Below are 18,412 nucleotides of genomic sequence, written 5' to 3'. Positions count from 1 at the left end.
TCAATACCGCTTCGTTTTGAAGGTACTATACCTGTTGAAATATAAAGTACGGTACCGGTATAAAATTGCAGCAGGTACAACAATTTTTTATAGGTGTACAGTCAGCTGCAGAGAAAAGGTACCACCCCTGCATACAATCTTCTATGCAGGGGTGACCTGCAGCTGACTGTACCTAAACCATCACTGACCGAGCGTAGGCGAAGGTCTCCGTTTCAGCTTGGGCAAAAATACTTTCGTTTGTTCGAATGTTCTCCTTTGCATATCACATTTCTCAAATATCTCGAGAAAATTTGTAAGCAGGTTCGGTAGTTGGATATAATTACTCGGTTTCTTTTTTTTTTATAAGTTCTAATAGGCAGAGATTGTCATAAAGGACTTAAGCGACAGTAGGGTCTGTGGTACTTAAGACCATTGTGATTATTCGTAGTGTCCGACCGAAGATTCGGTTTCGGTTTCGGTTTCGGCCAGTTTCGGCCATAAAATCATGCTTCGGCCGTAGTTTCGGTTTCGGCCAAAAAACGGCCGAATCTTTCGGCCTGGCCGAAACATACGAAATAGTACTTCGTATTATGAAACTAAACTATGTGACAAAGACCAAAAGTTGGCGAGCAAGTAGGACAACAATATTTATATATACAGAAATTTGTGTTTCGGTCGGACACTAATTATTAGGTACTTACTGATTACGCTGCGCCGCGTGGAACGTGAGGTGCGTTGGGGTAAGTACATACAAATCATTCAAGAAAAAAATCCCTTTTAAGATCACTCGTGTGTCTGCCCCTAATAGACTAATTCAATTGAAATTTGGTACACATTTTTCACATATGACAAAGAGTCGGTGATCCAAAGATAGACTAGTAACGTAAATAAATAAACTTTTAACTTTGCGGCCATTTTTTTGTATCGTGTGATATATCAGATATTAAATTGTAAGATATTTACTAATAATAAGCATTGGTCACGTAAATTATTTTTAGTCTTTTTTTGCAAGTATGAATGATATAGAACATTATTTCAATTATTTTTAAAATTAAGCCTATCCAAAGGCGACTTGGAAGATGTGTCATGGGGATCTATATTCGTTGGGTGAAAAACAAGTTTTTTTGTCTAATTATCGTTTAAAACACAATCGATCGGCAATAACGCGGGCACATAAAACAAAAAACTTCTTTTTTCACTCATAAAACTCCTTAAACCTAATAAGAGCTAAACAAAGACAAGTGCGAGTCGGACTCGCATTCTAAGGGTTCCGTATATTAAGTCCGTCTAGGGTTTGAGATCCGGATATCCGAAATATCCGGATATCCGTCAAATCTAAGATCCGGATCCAACGTCTCATAGGATCCGGATATTTCGGATCTCACGGATCCGTTAAATATTGCATTGGTCGCGTTATTGGTACGCGATAAAATAAATACAAGTATTGCTTAAACTAAAGAGTAGTAACAGTAACAGTATTATAACGAGCTACCTGCATGCCTCCTGACTGGAATAAGGGTAAATATTTGTATGTTTTAAAGTAATTGTTATCAGGTTTTCGCTCAGTCGCCTTTGGGTCGTCTACCTGGAACACCATTAGTGCTTGTGCGTGTTGTTATCAGTGACTTTTTTGTGTTATCGTGTCGGTTCCCAGTCTTCTGTTAACATAAATAACATGTGCTTGATGTGCGGCTGAGTAACTAATATTGATATTTTTTTCTCGTTATTAAGAAGCTGTAGCCCAAATTTCTTAATTTCCCGAAACTTTTGTAGTAATTTTACATTATTTTGCAGTAATTAACTGGATTTATATATACCTATAATGGAAGATTGTTGTAATGGGGGACTGAATAAATGAGTTAGATACTTTTTCTAAGCCATTTTTCTCAGTCGAACGACTGAAGGTATAGCTATTTTACCAAGGTAAAGGAAGTACGTTTTTTAATAGTATAAATTACATCACACCACACCGGTATAAAATAATAATAAAAGTACATAAATGTAGGTTTTTCTCCATTTTCTATTTTGTGAGCTTATAATGGCAAATTTAAGAAAAAACGCCGAAGTTAAAGCGGTGGTTTTAGGCACCTTTAGAATTAATTCTTCTGAGCAGATATATAGAAATAAATTTGCTTTAATTACTTCATTTTTGGCGTTTTCGGTTACAAATTGACTACGGCCTCCTAAAAAAAAATGCATAATATTATTAATATGAATACCTAATTAAGACTACACTGAATATCTTATTATACATATTTATATTGTTTTGAGATAATAATAATAATTATTAATAATTGTAATTAACTAAAATATGATTATTTTACATTTTACTAGCTGTTCCTTGTATGTAAGTTGTAAATTTCGTCACCTTTCTTGATACAGATCCGTATTATCCGAATTATCCGGATATCCGGATCCGTCAAATTTTAATATCCGAAATATCCGGATCCGAAAAATTGACGGATCTTGCAAACCCTAAGTCCGTCTCACGCTTGACTGCACATTTCTTATAGATTTTCCTGACATATATAGGTAAAGAACTACTTTGTGTATTTTTTTCAAAATTTTAGATCCAGTTGTTTCGGAGAAAGTGGGCGGAGAATGATCATTTTTTTGCCTATTTTCATGAATAACTGCTGAACTATTAATCCTAAAATTATAAAAAAATATATGTTTGAGATTCTTACAATGAGCTCTTTTATTTGATATGTAACACTATATAGTTTAAAAAACATATTTTTTAATTTTTTCATTTACCCCCCCCCCCAAAAATGGCTACCGTATTTCAAATTCTCTAAAATACATTTTATTTACGTTACACGTCCATCTTTGGGTCACAAATTTACATTTGTGTGCCAAATTTACATATGTGTGCCAAATTTCAACTGAATTGGTCCAGTAGTTTCGGAGAAAATAGACTGTGACAGACGGACGGACAGACAGACAGACGCACGAAGAATTATATGTATATGCACTTATCCCAACGCACCTCTCGTTCTACGCTGCGCGGGGTTCATTGCCGCTCCTACCGCCGTAAGTGTAAGTACAACTACATCATCAAGGCTACGATCGAAGATAATCAGTTCAGCACTGAAATAATAGCGGTGGAATGCCAGTATAATATTTAATTATTTATTTTAATTTTATAAATTTAATAGCAAAATAAATAGCGAATATAGGATACTCGTACAAGTAAATCTGTAAAGATCTTAGGGGTACATCAGCCGACATATATTATTAAATTTTATTTTGTCGGCCTTAATTAAATTTCCACCCTGCCGAAACTTTATTTATTTAAATTTTTAATTGAATTGATTTTTCGCCTTATGAATAACCGTATAGAGTAGTAAATAACATTTTACATCTGACTTAATAACATCTGGGTTTATTCGGTTTAACTTTACAAAACGCGTATCTCGACAAAGCCATAATATGCAGAAAATAGTTAACAATCAAATGAATTAAATTAGAATTTAAATACGTCACGTGTGACATGAACAGACAAGGAGAGCAAGATTTAATGTATTGTTTCTCTTTCTTCTTTCAATGGAACGTTTTTACAGTTTCTGTTCCTCAAAAGAGGTCAGTGGTTAACACTAAACTCAAAACGCAATCTTAAAAAAACTTGATGGGTCAATGACCTGTCCCAGTAAAGTGAGGTAGTGTGCGTGAAGTGCGCTTGTGTGTGAAATGGGGTAAATTGACAGAATCTGAAAATTTACCCACCTCTACCGTCACCTTAATCTGGATGAATGCGGTAGATCAACGCAGCCTTTCGAGTTAGAAGTTGCTGAGGGGGGGCCATTTCGTACGTTGTTCTTTTTTTGTCGTGTTATACGTTTGTATGAAATAGATGATTAATTATATTTTATCACGAATAAATTCAATGATTTATGATTTATAATCTCATTTGTTTTGAAAACTGATACGTTATTTATTCGTCGTACTTATTTACTTACAGTATATAGGTACTGTAGTTATAATTTGACGCTTTACATTATTTGCTTTACATTGTATGTATGTGTTTATATGTTATATTAAGTGACAATGTTAGCATAAGAAGCCTAGAATTATAAGATACATATTTTTTCATTGATTTTGAAAAACAATAATAATTTTCAAAATACTGATATATTTAGATGGAAAATAGGCATCTCGTTTATTACTCAATAGGGATGATGACACATGTTGAATTTTATAACAATATCTAGTAAAATAGATAGCAAACGAGCAATTTATCACATTAATGTGGATATTAAAATAAAATATTGAAAAATTACAAAAATACAGGACCTGAAAGTTTCAAAACTTAAGTTTTTTTTAACTTCCAAAAACGATAAAAGTAAGGGTACCATTCGATTCCTTACATTTCATGCAATAAAATATTGTATAGCAAGATAGCAACTATATACATAAACGCAATATTTCACCGAAAAAACGCAATTTTCTTGTTTTGTCTATGGACCCCATCTTGTAGTATGCTACAAGATGGGCGATGACGTCACGGCCCTTGGCCGTTTTGTATAGGGCGTTTCGCGAGTGGAGTGCGACTGTCGGCCTTTGACTACAATTTCTGACTTTTGTGTTACTTTAATGCAATGGGTCCCATACACATTTGATCCTAAAAACAAACCCGATCGATTGATACCATAAAAAAAAATTGTCATGTAGCCTATTCCGAATTGCTTCGCAAGGAATTACAGACCCTCATTTTAGAAGCAATAGGGTCTTGACAACCCAAGTCAATTATATACCAAAATGCCAAATGAGAGACAAATACTTGTTCTTACACGAATTAGGTCTATTGACAGGCCTAAATCAATAAAGTTAGAAGGGCAAAGTCTAGACCAGATTGTTAATAATTATCTATCATAAACCCAGTTCAACATTCGACTACAAATATTTCAAATTCAATTTCTTGAAGCAAAAACGTCAATTAACTCAATTTATACAATTGAAAACTGATTTGAGGTATCTGACATTCATTGTTAGATAAATCAGTTACGAAAATATCAAATATAATTCTGACTTGAACTAAACTAAATTACAAACTGTTTTTAAAAGTTAAAAGCTAATTTAGTGTGTGGTCACGTATTAGCTTTGAAAACTCGTTCAATACCACACATACGAGTACCTACGTTTAGCGAATCAATTTTAAAAGCTAAAACTCCCGACTCAAAAATAAATCTGAGGGAAAAATATTTTAGCCCGCTGAATTTCTAAAAGAAACACGGCGCAGGTGGCACTGACGTGAATACAGAACTACGTCTTACGATACCTAAATCTCTCGCACCCGCAACCGTTTAAAGCTACCTTTTTTAATATCGGCCAAATTCCTTTTTTATACGCCATGTAATTTCATATATGAGTTCCGGAGACAATAAAGAGGTAAAATATAACTCGTGTAACCGTTTCCTTTTTATTTCGCGATGTAAAATATAAGCCCATCTGTGCCTGTGACGACTGAGAATTTCTCCGAGATAATTTCGTGTGACATTTTTGTCTGGTTCGCGGCGGAGCGGGCCCAATGTGCGTGATGGATGGGGACGTTATTCAAACTGTTTAGGGGTAAAAATAAATTTACATAGTACCTGTACTGTCTGTTTATATTTTTTTCGCAGTCATCGCTCACGTAGAATACTTTTTGTCGGAAAAAATGGGGGGTGTCGGAGAAGCCGTGGAAATGTTTTAGACGATTAAAGCGTCGATTTGCAGTTTGACAGGCTTTATTAAGATTAAGAGTGGTTGGGATGAATGTTTAATTATTCTATTGTTTTTTTTTCGCTTTTTGACAGGTTGTGAAACAGTTAATGGGACCATTTTATTTAAAGTTGTCCCCTACACTTTTTTTTTTAATTTGTGTATTTATATGTTATTTCTACTCAGAATCACGAGCTCTTTCTATCCTAATAGGAGAAAAAAAGTTACCTAAGGGTTTTTTCCCATTCCGTTACCATTTTTTTATAGACTTTGTATGGCGGTTTCGGAATGGAAAGATCGATAAATGTATGCAAATCTTGGGACACTTTTTTTCTCCTATTAGGATCAAAAGAGCTCATGATTCTGAGTAGAAATAACATAAAAATCCCAATTTTGAAAAAAAAAAAGTAATATGTAATGGGATAAACCTTTTCTTGTGTAAGTACCTACCTACAATTATATTCTTATTTAAAGGTTTAATTTAATTATACACATATTTTTAGTCACCCGCGTGACGTGTTTCGGAGAGCCTATAGTCGTAATTCAAAAAGTAACTGAACTTAAGACACTCGTCTCTAATGGTGAATTAAATTTTTAATGTTTTATATTATTGTGATAGGGATTCATTTAGTTATTATTAAGTTAACTGACATTTGACTGGAGACTGGTATATTTGTAATTATTATTTAGTAAGTGAGTAATTTTTAATTTGGATGTGTGCTGTGAATTTTATTCTAATAATATTGTAATTAACTGTTGACATTTGTAAGTGTAATTTGTGATTCTGGAATTTTATATAGGTACTTATCTTCATTATTTTATTGTTTTGTTAACAATGTAGGTACATAATTTTAATTTTTATGCTATTCAATGTTCGACACAATAATTATTGTTCAGAATAAAGAAATAAAGAAAGAATAAAGAAAGAATAAGCAATAAGTAACGAAATAAATTTTGCTCAATATCCTACAACCGATTTCGTAACAAATCAACAACACATAGTTCGCGAGTTTAATTTAGTAGGTAAATAACAAAATATTTTATTATTCTTATGAAAAAAAAAACAGAGTAATGATTTAGTACCTATCAAATGCCATGCCACGACTGGGCATCGCCACAAAGCATCAATATTTTTTTACGGTGTATCATAAAATTCATAAAGAGTATTTATTTTATTCCCAGATATCACGACAATAGATGTTGTTTATAGTCCCCGCGGCACGAATATTGCAACAAAGAGCTAGTTCGACGATAAGATGCACAATGCATTATAAAATATGGGAGGCATCGTCTGTTATAGCGAATTTGCTTTGCTTAAATGCGTATTTACAAATTAACCTTTTTTTTAAGAAGTTAAATATTTCTATTGTGTCATGAATTCATTTTGAGTTATATTTTAAAGTAGATTTCATTTTATTCTCATTTATTAAGAAACATTAATATAATTTTGTTGTAACAGGCTTAACTGCTGAAAACAACAAAAATATGGAATGAATTATGATTACCAAAAATTCACGCAATTAGTTCATTTTTTAAACTTATAAAAAAATAAAAAAGGTTAATAGGTAATACAATACATTATGTTTGTTCGCTGGTAAAATAAACGGATATAAAATTGAGAATAAGAATAAAATAATACATAAATTGTTTTATTCTTATTTTTCACTAAATTACTATATAGAACATATAACCTATACATCGTCCAAAGCAAATTATGCCGATAATGTCATTTTTAACATACCGTATCACATAATTATTCACATTTTCCTCATACTTTTACACAAATATTTTCTTTTTCTATATATTTGGCTGTTTTTATTCTTAGGACGGGACTGATGAAAAATATAATTTGCTTTTTTCCTTGTGCTTAAGTAAAACACCATGACTTTCCTTATTAAAGGAAAAAATGGATTCTCGAGATCCATCATCATAATTAAAATTACTGTGTCGACTTAAAAAAACACTCAAAGTTATTAACACGTAAATGTCAATTTACCTGATGGTTTTGGTGACATTTACCTATTATTACAATACAATACAATATTTACAATACACTACAAATCGTCTTTACTGCACAACCTCAAGATAACATTTACAAATAAAGACACTGGTAAACGACAGGCGGTCTTATAGCTAAAGAGCGATCTCTTTCAGGTAACCTTGAGGTAGTGGAGAAAGTAGAGTATTAATTTAATTATTTGGGAGGTGCCCAAAACAAAATGGGGAACTAAATAGCAGTTAAAAATACATATACTTTTAAATATAAAATCTAAATCTTGTAAATGTTTAATGTTTCTTTTAATTATTATTATCAACTGATATGTTTACCTATATCTTTAAAAAACCTTTAAGTACTACTTCTGTTGGCTCCACTTAACAATATCTACCTAAATTTTACAACATATGCAAATATTTTAACTCCCAAATATTTTCCCCAGATTCAAGGTACAAATGGAATCCCCATTTATTAATATTCACGAAAACATTTATATTACATTCCTCCATACGTATAAACAGCACGTCTCACGCACCTCAAATAAAATTTCCCACTGGTTCACACCTCCCAAAATTCTGGACAAAAAATATTTTTTCTCCGCCAACATTCTCGCCCCGCCCCAACACCTAAACACGTTCGGAAGTCGTAAATAAACTTTAATCGAATTTTCTCCACTTTATTGGTTGCCCATGTAAATGGAAGGTGATGTGGGGCACCTTGACATCAATACGCGGTCTGGATGGTAATACAAACATTTAGAAATCTTATAAGTTTGGAAGTTTGAAGAGCTTTCGATTAAAAAGTTTTATATAATGTCAGAATCGCTTTGAATATGCTGAGATGGAGGAGGATTTTGTGAGATGGTAAATTAAAAATTTGAGTATGAAAAGAAATGTTAACATGAGAAAGTTTATTAATTGATGTGTATCTTTATTTTTAGTTAAATGTAATAATTTTGAATAATGTTCGCAATCTATACTGTTCAGGTTCACACAATTTGGTTTATTTATGTTAAACAGAGACATTTGTATTGTTTAATTAGCCGTCTCTGAAAATATTTTAATTTTATAAACACAATCAAATACTTTAATCATTTCTAAAAACAGTTTCTTGCAATATACATTTTGTTAAGAATTTTATAATAAAATATGATTATTTTTAAATTCCTAACATAAATTGGCCAATAGACTTAAAATTTTAATTTCGATCCTGCTCTCTAAATTTATTATCATTTCACTAACGATTCCTTGACGGAACTGAAAACGCCTTGAAAGGGACATTTTAATTCAATTCCAGTAAAAAAAGACAACCAGGAAATGGCCACGTCATCCAACGATGAAATATTACGCCGGGAACATTCAGATAATCCAGAAAAAAGCATAATGCGCTTGTATAACGAAAGCTGTTCCGACCTTTTGGTATGAGCGGGCCACTGTGCGATTGTACGTCAGAAGAGTATTGTACCGTTTGTGCAGTTAAGCTCTTTTTACACAGTGGTCTTGTGTTCTTAGGACGCTTTGAGGCTAATTTGCCAGTTTCTGGAAACAGTGCATTTTTCTGCGAATCGGAAATGGGGAACTTGTAGGTACTTTGATGCATATTTTTCTGTTATTCGTCTTTGTCGGTGACATGGCAAAGGAAATCCCGTAATGCCGCGTTTTGTTCAATGTTTTATAAAGCAATAATATAAACTATAAATAGAGAATTTGCCTATTTTACAAATGGTTTATTTTGTAACTAGCGACCCGCCCCGGCTTCGCACGGGTTACACAAAACCTTAACAAATTATAAACCTAAACCTTCCTCAAGAATTACTATTGATAGGTGAAAACCGCATGAAAATTCGTTCAGTAGTTTTTGAGTTTATCGCGAACATACATACACGCAAACAGACAGACGCGGCGGGGGAAATCGTTTTATAAGGTATAGTTATTTGCAGTAGCGTAGCTAGGTAGCCAAGGGCCCTGGGGCAAATAAAAAAATGGGGCCCCACTGCTATGTAAACTGATTAAGTTTTATCAAATAAAAATATGAAATATACAAATACTTCAAAAATGCTAAGCTACTTGCCCTGCCTTGCCCTGCCCTGCCCTGCAGTGCACAAAAAAGAGCTTTCTTTTTTGTGCACTGCAGGGCAGGTAATAATAGTATTAAACAGTAACAACATAAATTACAATTAATACTGGGTGTAGGTTTGGTTTGGCTAATAAAACGAAATAGAGAAGATTCAAGGGTTTATTATATAATGGTCGGGCCTAACAACTGACTAAATAACAATTATATTTACAATTTTTTCCTAGCTTTAGTTTTCGCAAAAGTATCAATGACTTCGTTTAAATCCAGGCTTGATGCGGTTTTGTTTTCAATTGCTATTAGCGATAAATGTCGGAGTCGAGTTTGGCCCATATTATTTCTTAAATAATTTTTTATTATTTTTAATTTGCTAAATGACCTTTCAGCTGCTGCAGAAGTGACAGGAATTGTAAAGAATAATAACATTGCTGTAAATACTTCTGTTAGGTCGCATTCTAGCACTCCATATTTGCTCATTATTTCCTTACATAATTGGTGAACAGTCCATGCTTGAGTTAGTTGAGGTAAAACTAGGTGGTAAATATTAATAAATTGAAGTGAAAAACTAGGGCCTATTATATCTGAATATTTTCTTTGGAATTCGTCACACTTTTGTAATAAAGTTGCTTCATCAACATGTAATAAAATAGTTGGTGTTAGAAAATCGAATATATGACAGACTGCACTCATACCAATAAAACGTGTATCTAATTGAGATATTACTGTGTCTAGTACATTATTGAAAATCTCAATTTCAAATATTTTTTCTCGGTTTGGAAATCGGTGATCAGCAGCTAATTCATCAAAATGTTTTTTAACTTTTCTTTGCCTTTTTTCTTGAAAATGGGTATCAATACCATATTTTCTTGCAGTTTCACTGGCTTTGCACTTGAATAATTCGAAATCATTTCTATAAATTTGCAACTTTGCTTTGGTCTCTGCTAAAACTTTACTCGCCTCGCCCAAATTAATGTCGCATTTTTGTAAAGTTTTGGATGCATAATTGATGTCGTTCAATACACTGTGCATGAATTCGCAAAGCAACACGAACTCGAAATTTAGCATTTTTGTTTTAATACTCTCTGCTTCACTACGCTCATCTTTATTAGGGCTCTTTAGAACTATTTCTGATAATGCTTTGATAATATCAAAATAACGAAGTTTTATTGCAGATATCGTATTGACCCTACTGGACCATCTAGTCGGATTTAGTTTTTTTAGAGTGGTGTCCGATTCACCAGTGAATTTTGACAGTAGATCCCAACGTTTGATGCTGTTTCCGAAAAAGTTATACAAATCTTGCAACGTTGCGAAAAAAATCTGTATTCCCACACAACTTCTAACGGCATCATTTATCACCAAATTTAAATTATGAGTGGCACAATGTACGTACTCTGCGTTAGGCTGGATATCCTTAATATGTTTTTGTACACCATTATACACACCACTCATCACACTGGCTCCATCATAGCCTTGCCCCACACATTTTTTTAAATCAATATTTTTGTCGATAAATAATGTTGTCACTTGGTTGACTAAATCTACTGCGCCATGTTTGATGGCTGCATAAAAGCCTAGAAACACTTCTTTTACTTCTATATCAATTGGCTGTCCATTTTCCGATCTGGTTATTACTGCATACCTCACAACAATGCTTAGCTGATCTACCTTCGATACGTCCTGTGTCGTATCCATTATGATGGCAAAAAACGGTGACGCTCTAATTTGTTCTAGTAGATGGGTTTCGAGTTTGGTCCCCAAGGTCTCAATCATTTCATTTTGAATTGTTGCACTCAGATATCTTGTAGATCCTAAAAACATAAAAAAACACAATTTCAAAAAAGTCCTGATAAACAGTTAATTATTATAAACAAAATAAAACGATAAAAAAACTTAGAAATAATTATTATTACCTTTGGGCATATCCAATACTTGCCGCAAAATGTGATCATATCGGGCGACAAGCTCTACAACGGATAGAAAATTTCCGTGGTATCCTTCCTGACTTAAGTCTTCTTGATGTCCTCTCAAAGCCAAAGAACCCTTTGCTAGGGTAAGTATGATATCGAATAACCTTTGAAGAACCATTCTCCAAAATGATGCTTCTTTGCGAATTTCATTTTCAAGTTCCTTGTCGATAGTATTAGTATCATTTTTTTTCCAAAATTCATACACAGCACATGCTTCTGAATGGCCACTCGAACAACTGTGTTGTTTAATTCTTTCTGATAAATGCTTCCAATCTCGAATTCCCGTACACCAAACATTATTCCTTTGTGAAGCAAATAACCAGCAGGGTTGACAATAGGCAGCGTCTAGTATTTTGGAATAACACAACCAAAAACGATTAACTGGCCCATATTTAGAACATGAAACGTAGTACGATTTTGAAAAACACCTATTGTTCTGGTTGATGTCTGTTGGAAAAGGTCCTGAAGGCTGTAAAGGCCCCATATCAATAATTTGACGTTTTTCGTTATCACTTAATATTTTGTTCGTGAAGTTTCCCAAGTCATAAGAAGATTTGTCGTACACATTTTCGAAAAATGTAGAGGTCTGTGGTTCCTCCAAACCCTCCGCTCTTATGTGTGTCATGCAAACATCATCCACGTTCACATGATCGGCGGCGGAGGTATCTCCAACTGCAATAATTGTCGAATTTTCTTCAGTAGGCTTCTCAACCAACACTGCAGTTACCACATTATTTGAGTCACTATCAATAGAAATATTTTGGCCAGATGTACTTGCAGAAGGCTGACTAAAAAACTTGTCAATTTTGGGCAATTTTTGTTTACTATCTTCTCTTTCTTGGCGTTGTTTGCGTTTAAATGCACCACTGGGTTTCTTATTTTTATCCATAATTTTAGTTTTCTAATTTAATTAAACAATACAATGTTAGATTGTGCTCGAGTAGGTAGGTACTCACTGTTCACTGACGACGTTAAAAGTAAAATAAAAGGAAAGAGAAACACAATCATACGCTACAAGTGTCGTTGGGGAATCCCCGGAAAAAAAATTTATCACCGTTAGTGTTACCACATTTAACGGTGAAGACCATGAACGATCTCCTGCCCGCGGACCTGAATCAATGTACCAACTGCAGCCACTGACTGACTTACATTTTTTCACGATATTTCGCGTTATACAAATACAATAATACAATGAGCTGTAGCCGAAATCTATAGATTTGACACGATTTATTGACTTAACGGACATCAATATGAGTCTCGGAGTAATTAACAATGGAGCCGCCATTAACAGGCGTACCCCTCTGTCGAAAATAGGCGGCCAATGGTCAACCTCATGTCAACCATATGTATGGACTGACTTTTATCTGACATGACGTAGTACCTATACATTTGATGTGCCCCTCCCCCGCAAAAAACGGCAGACTATTTTGTACCGAAAATTTTAGACATGGCGTCTCCGTTTATATCCTCCAAGATATGAGTGGTAAAATCAAATAAAATTGAACCACTATATTGACCAGTACAAAAAAGTTTATTGACATTAGCTTACTAATGCCGGCTACATACGTAACGATAAATCGTAGCGATAAAACTGTGCAGTCCGAACTGCGCAGTTTTATCTGCCGTGTGCCCGTGTGTATGACAAATCGTTACGATAATCGACAACGATTTGTCATACACACGGCTGATAAAACTGCGCAGTTAGGACTGCACAGTTTTAAAGCTACCATTTATCGTTACGTGTGTAGCCGGGGTTACTCCTGATACAGAATTATTTTTTTAACCGTTCTCGAAAAAAAAATCTTAATAGTGGTAACAGACTATCGCACCGCACCAAGGTCATTGTGCGACGCACCCATAAGTAAGAGCGAGAAAGCGATATCTCTTTCTCGCTCTTATCGGTGCGTCGCACAATGACCTTGGTGCGGTGCGATAGTGTGTTATGGCCTTAACTCGAATTCACAATAAAACGCACATCGATGGATAATAAAACGCACATATCACTATCCGTCAAATTGACAACACTGCCAACCTACAGAAAGAATTTAGGGGAATTCCCTAGGCATAACTTTTGAATTTCTCTCAACTGAGTTGCCATGATTAAAGTGGGGTTGCAACCTGTCATATTTATTCTGAAAATGGGAGAAATTTCCAAAAGTTCAGTTCGATCGAGATTTCTGGTAATGATTCGAGGGCCCCCTGAGCTTGAGGGCCCCGGGGCACTGCCCCGCCTAGCCCCTAGGTAGCTACGCCGCTGGTTATTTGTAAAATTTAATTAACAACCAGCACATACAAAAAATAAGGAAAACAAGTCTCTCATTTATTTTCAATTGTATATCGGTACCCTGCATACCACCTGACTTCGATCTAGCTAGGTCTTATCTCTGGGAAAACGCGCATTTTTGAGATTTTATATGTTTTCCGAGCAAAGCTCGGTCTCCCAGATATTACATTATAAAAGATTCAAGTCATCTGCCTTAAAGAATAATAATAGTAAGGATGCGTCATTCCAACGCTTATCTACTTGACCTAAATCAATTTTTACAACAGAAAAGCAACATAAAACGTAAACCGAAGTCCCTATACGATTGTTCAATTCATTCGTCCTTTCCCCCGAGTACCCAGCACTCAGGAACATTAAGACGAAAGTGGAGGACCCGCGCGATTACGCCTTTTCATACAAATACAAAGGTAGGCCTCATTTTCCTCTTTGAATAGTAGGTAACATTATTGGAAATATTTTGACACAGTTTGTTGTATATCAACAACAGCTACAGATACGTATTAGAATAAATTAAATTATGTTCAGAAAATATTTTAATTTGTTTTTATTTCAAGTAAAAACACTACTAAATAAATTGTTTTCTTTCGTATTTTCTCGGAAACCTTCGTGTTTTTCACGCTATTTCAATCAACCTGAGTACTTTTTGTACCGATACCGACTAAAATATCAAGACACGTTCGTACGTTTCCGTAAAAATACGAAGGAAAATAATTATTCACTACATCAGATCTGTATGCCCCTACGTTTGATTTTTTCGAATTTTTAATTATTATAAGCGTAAGGAGTATTTAAAAATGTATATAAAATCTGATTTTCGCTCCTAATTTTTACCATAATTAAAAAAAAAAAGTCAAACGTAGGGGCATAGTTAATATACATCAAATTATTTAAAAATACTAGCGACCCGCCCCGGCTTTGCACGGGTAAACAAATTATACATAAACCTTCCTCTTAAATCACTCTATCTATTAAAAAAACCGCATCAAAATCCGTTGCGTTGTTTTAAAGATCAAAGCACACATAGGGACAGACAGACAGCGGGAAGCGACTTTGTTTTATACTATGTAGTGATTCTCTATAATGTCAATATCTAGAGAGGATAATGGGGACTACATTTGTATGGACAAACGGCCGTCCCCTTTCCTCTTAAGTTTATTTATCTTGGATTTCCTTTTTACAGGATTTGCAGTCGTTACAGTCAGTACGTTAAGTGGTTCGGAGGTAATCAGTTTATTGGAACGTTTGAAAGGGAATTGGTTAATCATTTATCAGTAATGACACTAATGACAGGTTTTCAAATTACAGTTCGTAATAAGAATAGGCTACATGACTAATTTTCATTTATGGTATCAATCGATCGGGTTTGTTTTTATGATCAAATGTCTATATGGGACCCATTGCATTAAAGTAACACAAAAGTCAGAAATTGTAGTCAAAGGCCGACAGTCGCACTTCACTCGCGAATAGTCGCGAAACGCTCCGCCCGTTGTATACAAAACGGCCAGGGGCCGTGACGTCATCGCCCATCTCGTAGTATGGACAAAACAAGAAAATTGCGTTTTTGTCGGTGAAATATTGCGTTTATGTATATAGTTGCCATACAATATTTTTTTGGGTGAAATGTAAGGAATCGAATGGTACCCTTACTTTTATCGTTTTTGGAAGTTAAAAAAAAACTTAAATTTTGAAACGTTCAGGTCCTGTATTTTTGTAATTTTTCAATATTTTAGTTTAATATCCACATTATTGTGATAAATTGCTCGTTTGCTATCTATTTTACTAGATTTTGTTATAAAATTCAACATGTGTCATCATCCCTATTACTTAGAGTCATAAACTAGGAATCCTCTAGACGGAGTTTAGAGCAATTATTTCATGAAACCGATGCTGCCAAAAATACTGGGGTGCGGGGGACGAGGTGAGCGAGTCCCGTGCCATGATTGGTCCGTTCAAAGACACGGACGTCACACAAAGACACTTTGACTCGAAGATGGAGTAAAACTACCGTATATTTGTGGCAGAGGGGGTAGCGCTACTATGCTCAGTCTGGTGCTTGGAGTAATCATTGACGTCAACAAATTAACTAGAATAACTGTATAAAACTGTGCGGAGTTTGACAACTTCAAAATATTGTAACTGTTGCCGAAGATTGAAACTTTGAATATTTTTACACTTAGATAAAAAATAGTTTATTCAAGTAGGCATATTACAATGCGCTTATGATCGTCAAATAAAGCTACACCGGATCCAACCCTACCTCTGCCTCGAGAAGATTTAAAACCCCTCCTCAATTGGAGGAAGCTGTATCCCAATATGGGACCGGGAACAAATCTAACCTAACTGTAACACGGGATTTTTAAGTTTTAGAAGTGCCGTGTTATAATTAAGTTAGTTTTAGAGTGTTAAAGTTAGATAAATATAGTTGGTAGACGCCAATCGAAACAAATAATGTATAAAAATATTATACATTAAACGTACAAAATTCGTCTAATATCCTCTTGACTATTGATTTCCTTAGGGCCACTTGCACCATTTACTAACCCGGAGTTAAACGGTTAAACCTGGAGTTACCATGGTAACCAGTACATTTGACACTGGGTTAACGGTTTAACCGTTTAACCCCGAGTTAATGGGATGGTGCAAGTGGCTTAGAAGGATAAACTATGAAAACATGTAGATAAAATCCAAAATCTACCTATAAAATATTAATTTCATTCTTGAACTGCTTTTTACTTAAGTTGCGCGCGCGCATTCGTAACTACCGGTCGCGTCGCGAATAGCTAGCGCACCATGGCGCATACGTTAAAGTGCAACAATTGTAATATTGTGGTGAACGAACTGTTGGCGTTTGTGATAAATAAGTTACATCTTATGGACGATGAGAGCATGAGCAGAATTTGTTTGGCCTTCTTTACGGCTCAAGACATAAGGACAGCTAAGGATTTGCTGTTTTTATCCGTCCCGGTACGAAAAAGGAAGATAAACCGAAGAAGAGAGGGGCACCAACGCCGTGATATTGACGATATTATCGACCTGGCGCGAGAGACAGATCCTGACAAGTTTCCAGTTTTTGTGGCCAGGGACTTACACAAGCTACCGCCGATAGACTTTGACTCTGTGGACCTAACTTCGCTTCTTAAAGATATGGTAGTGCTTAAAAATGAACTGCAAGCCATAAAAGCGCGGTATGTCACGCAGGAGCAGTTTGAAAATCTGGAAAAGATTGCTATGGAGTGCCGTAGGATTCCCAACGAAAGTGATCTATTCTATAGAAACGTTAGTCATTCAAATTTAAATGTTAACGTTAGACGTGGTGCATATTTAAACAGCGGACCAATGGGCTTACACATGTCATCGCGCAGCATAGAATATGACGACGAAGATAACAAGACTCTCCTGTCTCAGTCGAGCCCGATTGGAACCGGTATCTCGCCATCCCACTCGTCGAAGCGAAAACCGGCCGAGCGGGCCGAGCATACGAACAGCGTCAGCGCTGATCAAGAAAACACATCCGCGCATGCGCTGAATCTTGCGCCGCAGCCATCACCGCCGCGCTCTTCACCCCCGCCGTCCTCCGCCATTGCAACTAAACAGTCGCCGAGTAAACAAGTGTCGTGCACCGGTGAGCAAGTTGAGACGATGACAAAAAACCGGTTGGTTAGTGTACCATTAGTAACAGAAAGTCAGGAGTTACCAAATCCAGTGACTTTGGACCCTGTTATGAGCTTTGCTGATATAGCGAAGGAGGGAGAATGGAAGAAAGTAGTGAAGAGGTCAAAACCTGCACCGAAGAATCGTCGTGTAGGCATGATGGGCAAGGCCGATATCAAGACCAACTTCAAAGCTGCCGATCCGAAGATACCTATAATGATTACAAACGTACACAAGGACACGTCAAAAGCGGACATAATAAACTACATACGTGAGAAAACTAGTGACGTAGTGACGCTAGAACAAATAGTGATGAAAAACAAAAACACTAACTATAACGCCTATAAGTTCTACGTATGTCAAGAAAAAGTGAGCATGTTTTTAGATGAGTCATTGTGGCCGAGCGGCATAATATTTCGCCGGTTTATTACATCTAAGCATGTACTTGTAAATACCGGCCGCGACCGCGACACCGCGCCGAGCGATACTACTCGTACCAGTGCTACGCCAGGTCCTACGAGTGCTACGCCGGGTGCTACGAGTGCTAAGACGAATCTCAAGTAAACAAACGTAATTTAAATTATGGGATTAAGTGAAGTTACACTCTGTTCATTTAATTGTCGTAGCATTAAACGATCCATTGACGATATTAGAAGATTGTGCAATACGGCGGATATAATAGCCATTCAAGAGCACTGGCTTATACCAAGTGACCTTGCATATTTAAACACCATAAGTGACGAGTTTGCCTGCACCGGG

The 18,412-nt window shown here is 35.5% G+C and overlaps 3 protein-coding genes across 5 annotated transcripts in view; 1 reads left to right on the top strand and 2 right to left on the bottom strand.

Annotated features, from left to right (window-relative positions):
- LOC134658788 (nephrin) overlaps positions 1-18,412 on the bottom strand; it is a 297,640-nt gene that overhangs the window by 219,743 nt on the left and 59,485 nt on the right. The window lies entirely within an intron of this gene.
- On the bottom strand, positions 11,272-12,888 carry LOC134658704 (uncharacterized). The gene has a single exon (XM_063514357.1). It carries the CDS (start codon positions 12,605-12,607, stop codon positions 11,642-11,644), a length of 966 nt encoding a protein of 321 aa, XP_063370427.1. The 5' UTR covers positions 12,608-12,888; the 3' UTR covers positions 11,272-11,641.
- LOC134658747 (uncharacterized) lies at positions 16,742-18,217 on the top strand. Its single transcript, XM_063514391.1, has one exon. It carries the CDS (start codon positions 16,793-16,795, stop codon positions 18,215-18,217), a length of 1,425 nt encoding a protein of 474 aa, XP_063370461.1. The 5' UTR covers positions 16,742-16,792.

Source organism: Cydia amplana, chromosome 23 (assembly GCF_948474715.1).
Source record: "Cydia amplana chromosome 23, ilCydAmpl1.1, whole genome shotgun sequence".
NCBI classification, from domain to species: domain Eukaryota; kingdom Metazoa; phylum Arthropoda; class Insecta; order Lepidoptera; family Tortricidae; genus Cydia; species Cydia amplana.
The sequence above is the reverse complement of the archived record's forward strand: the minus strand, read 5'-3'. Positions and strand labels throughout refer to the sequence as shown.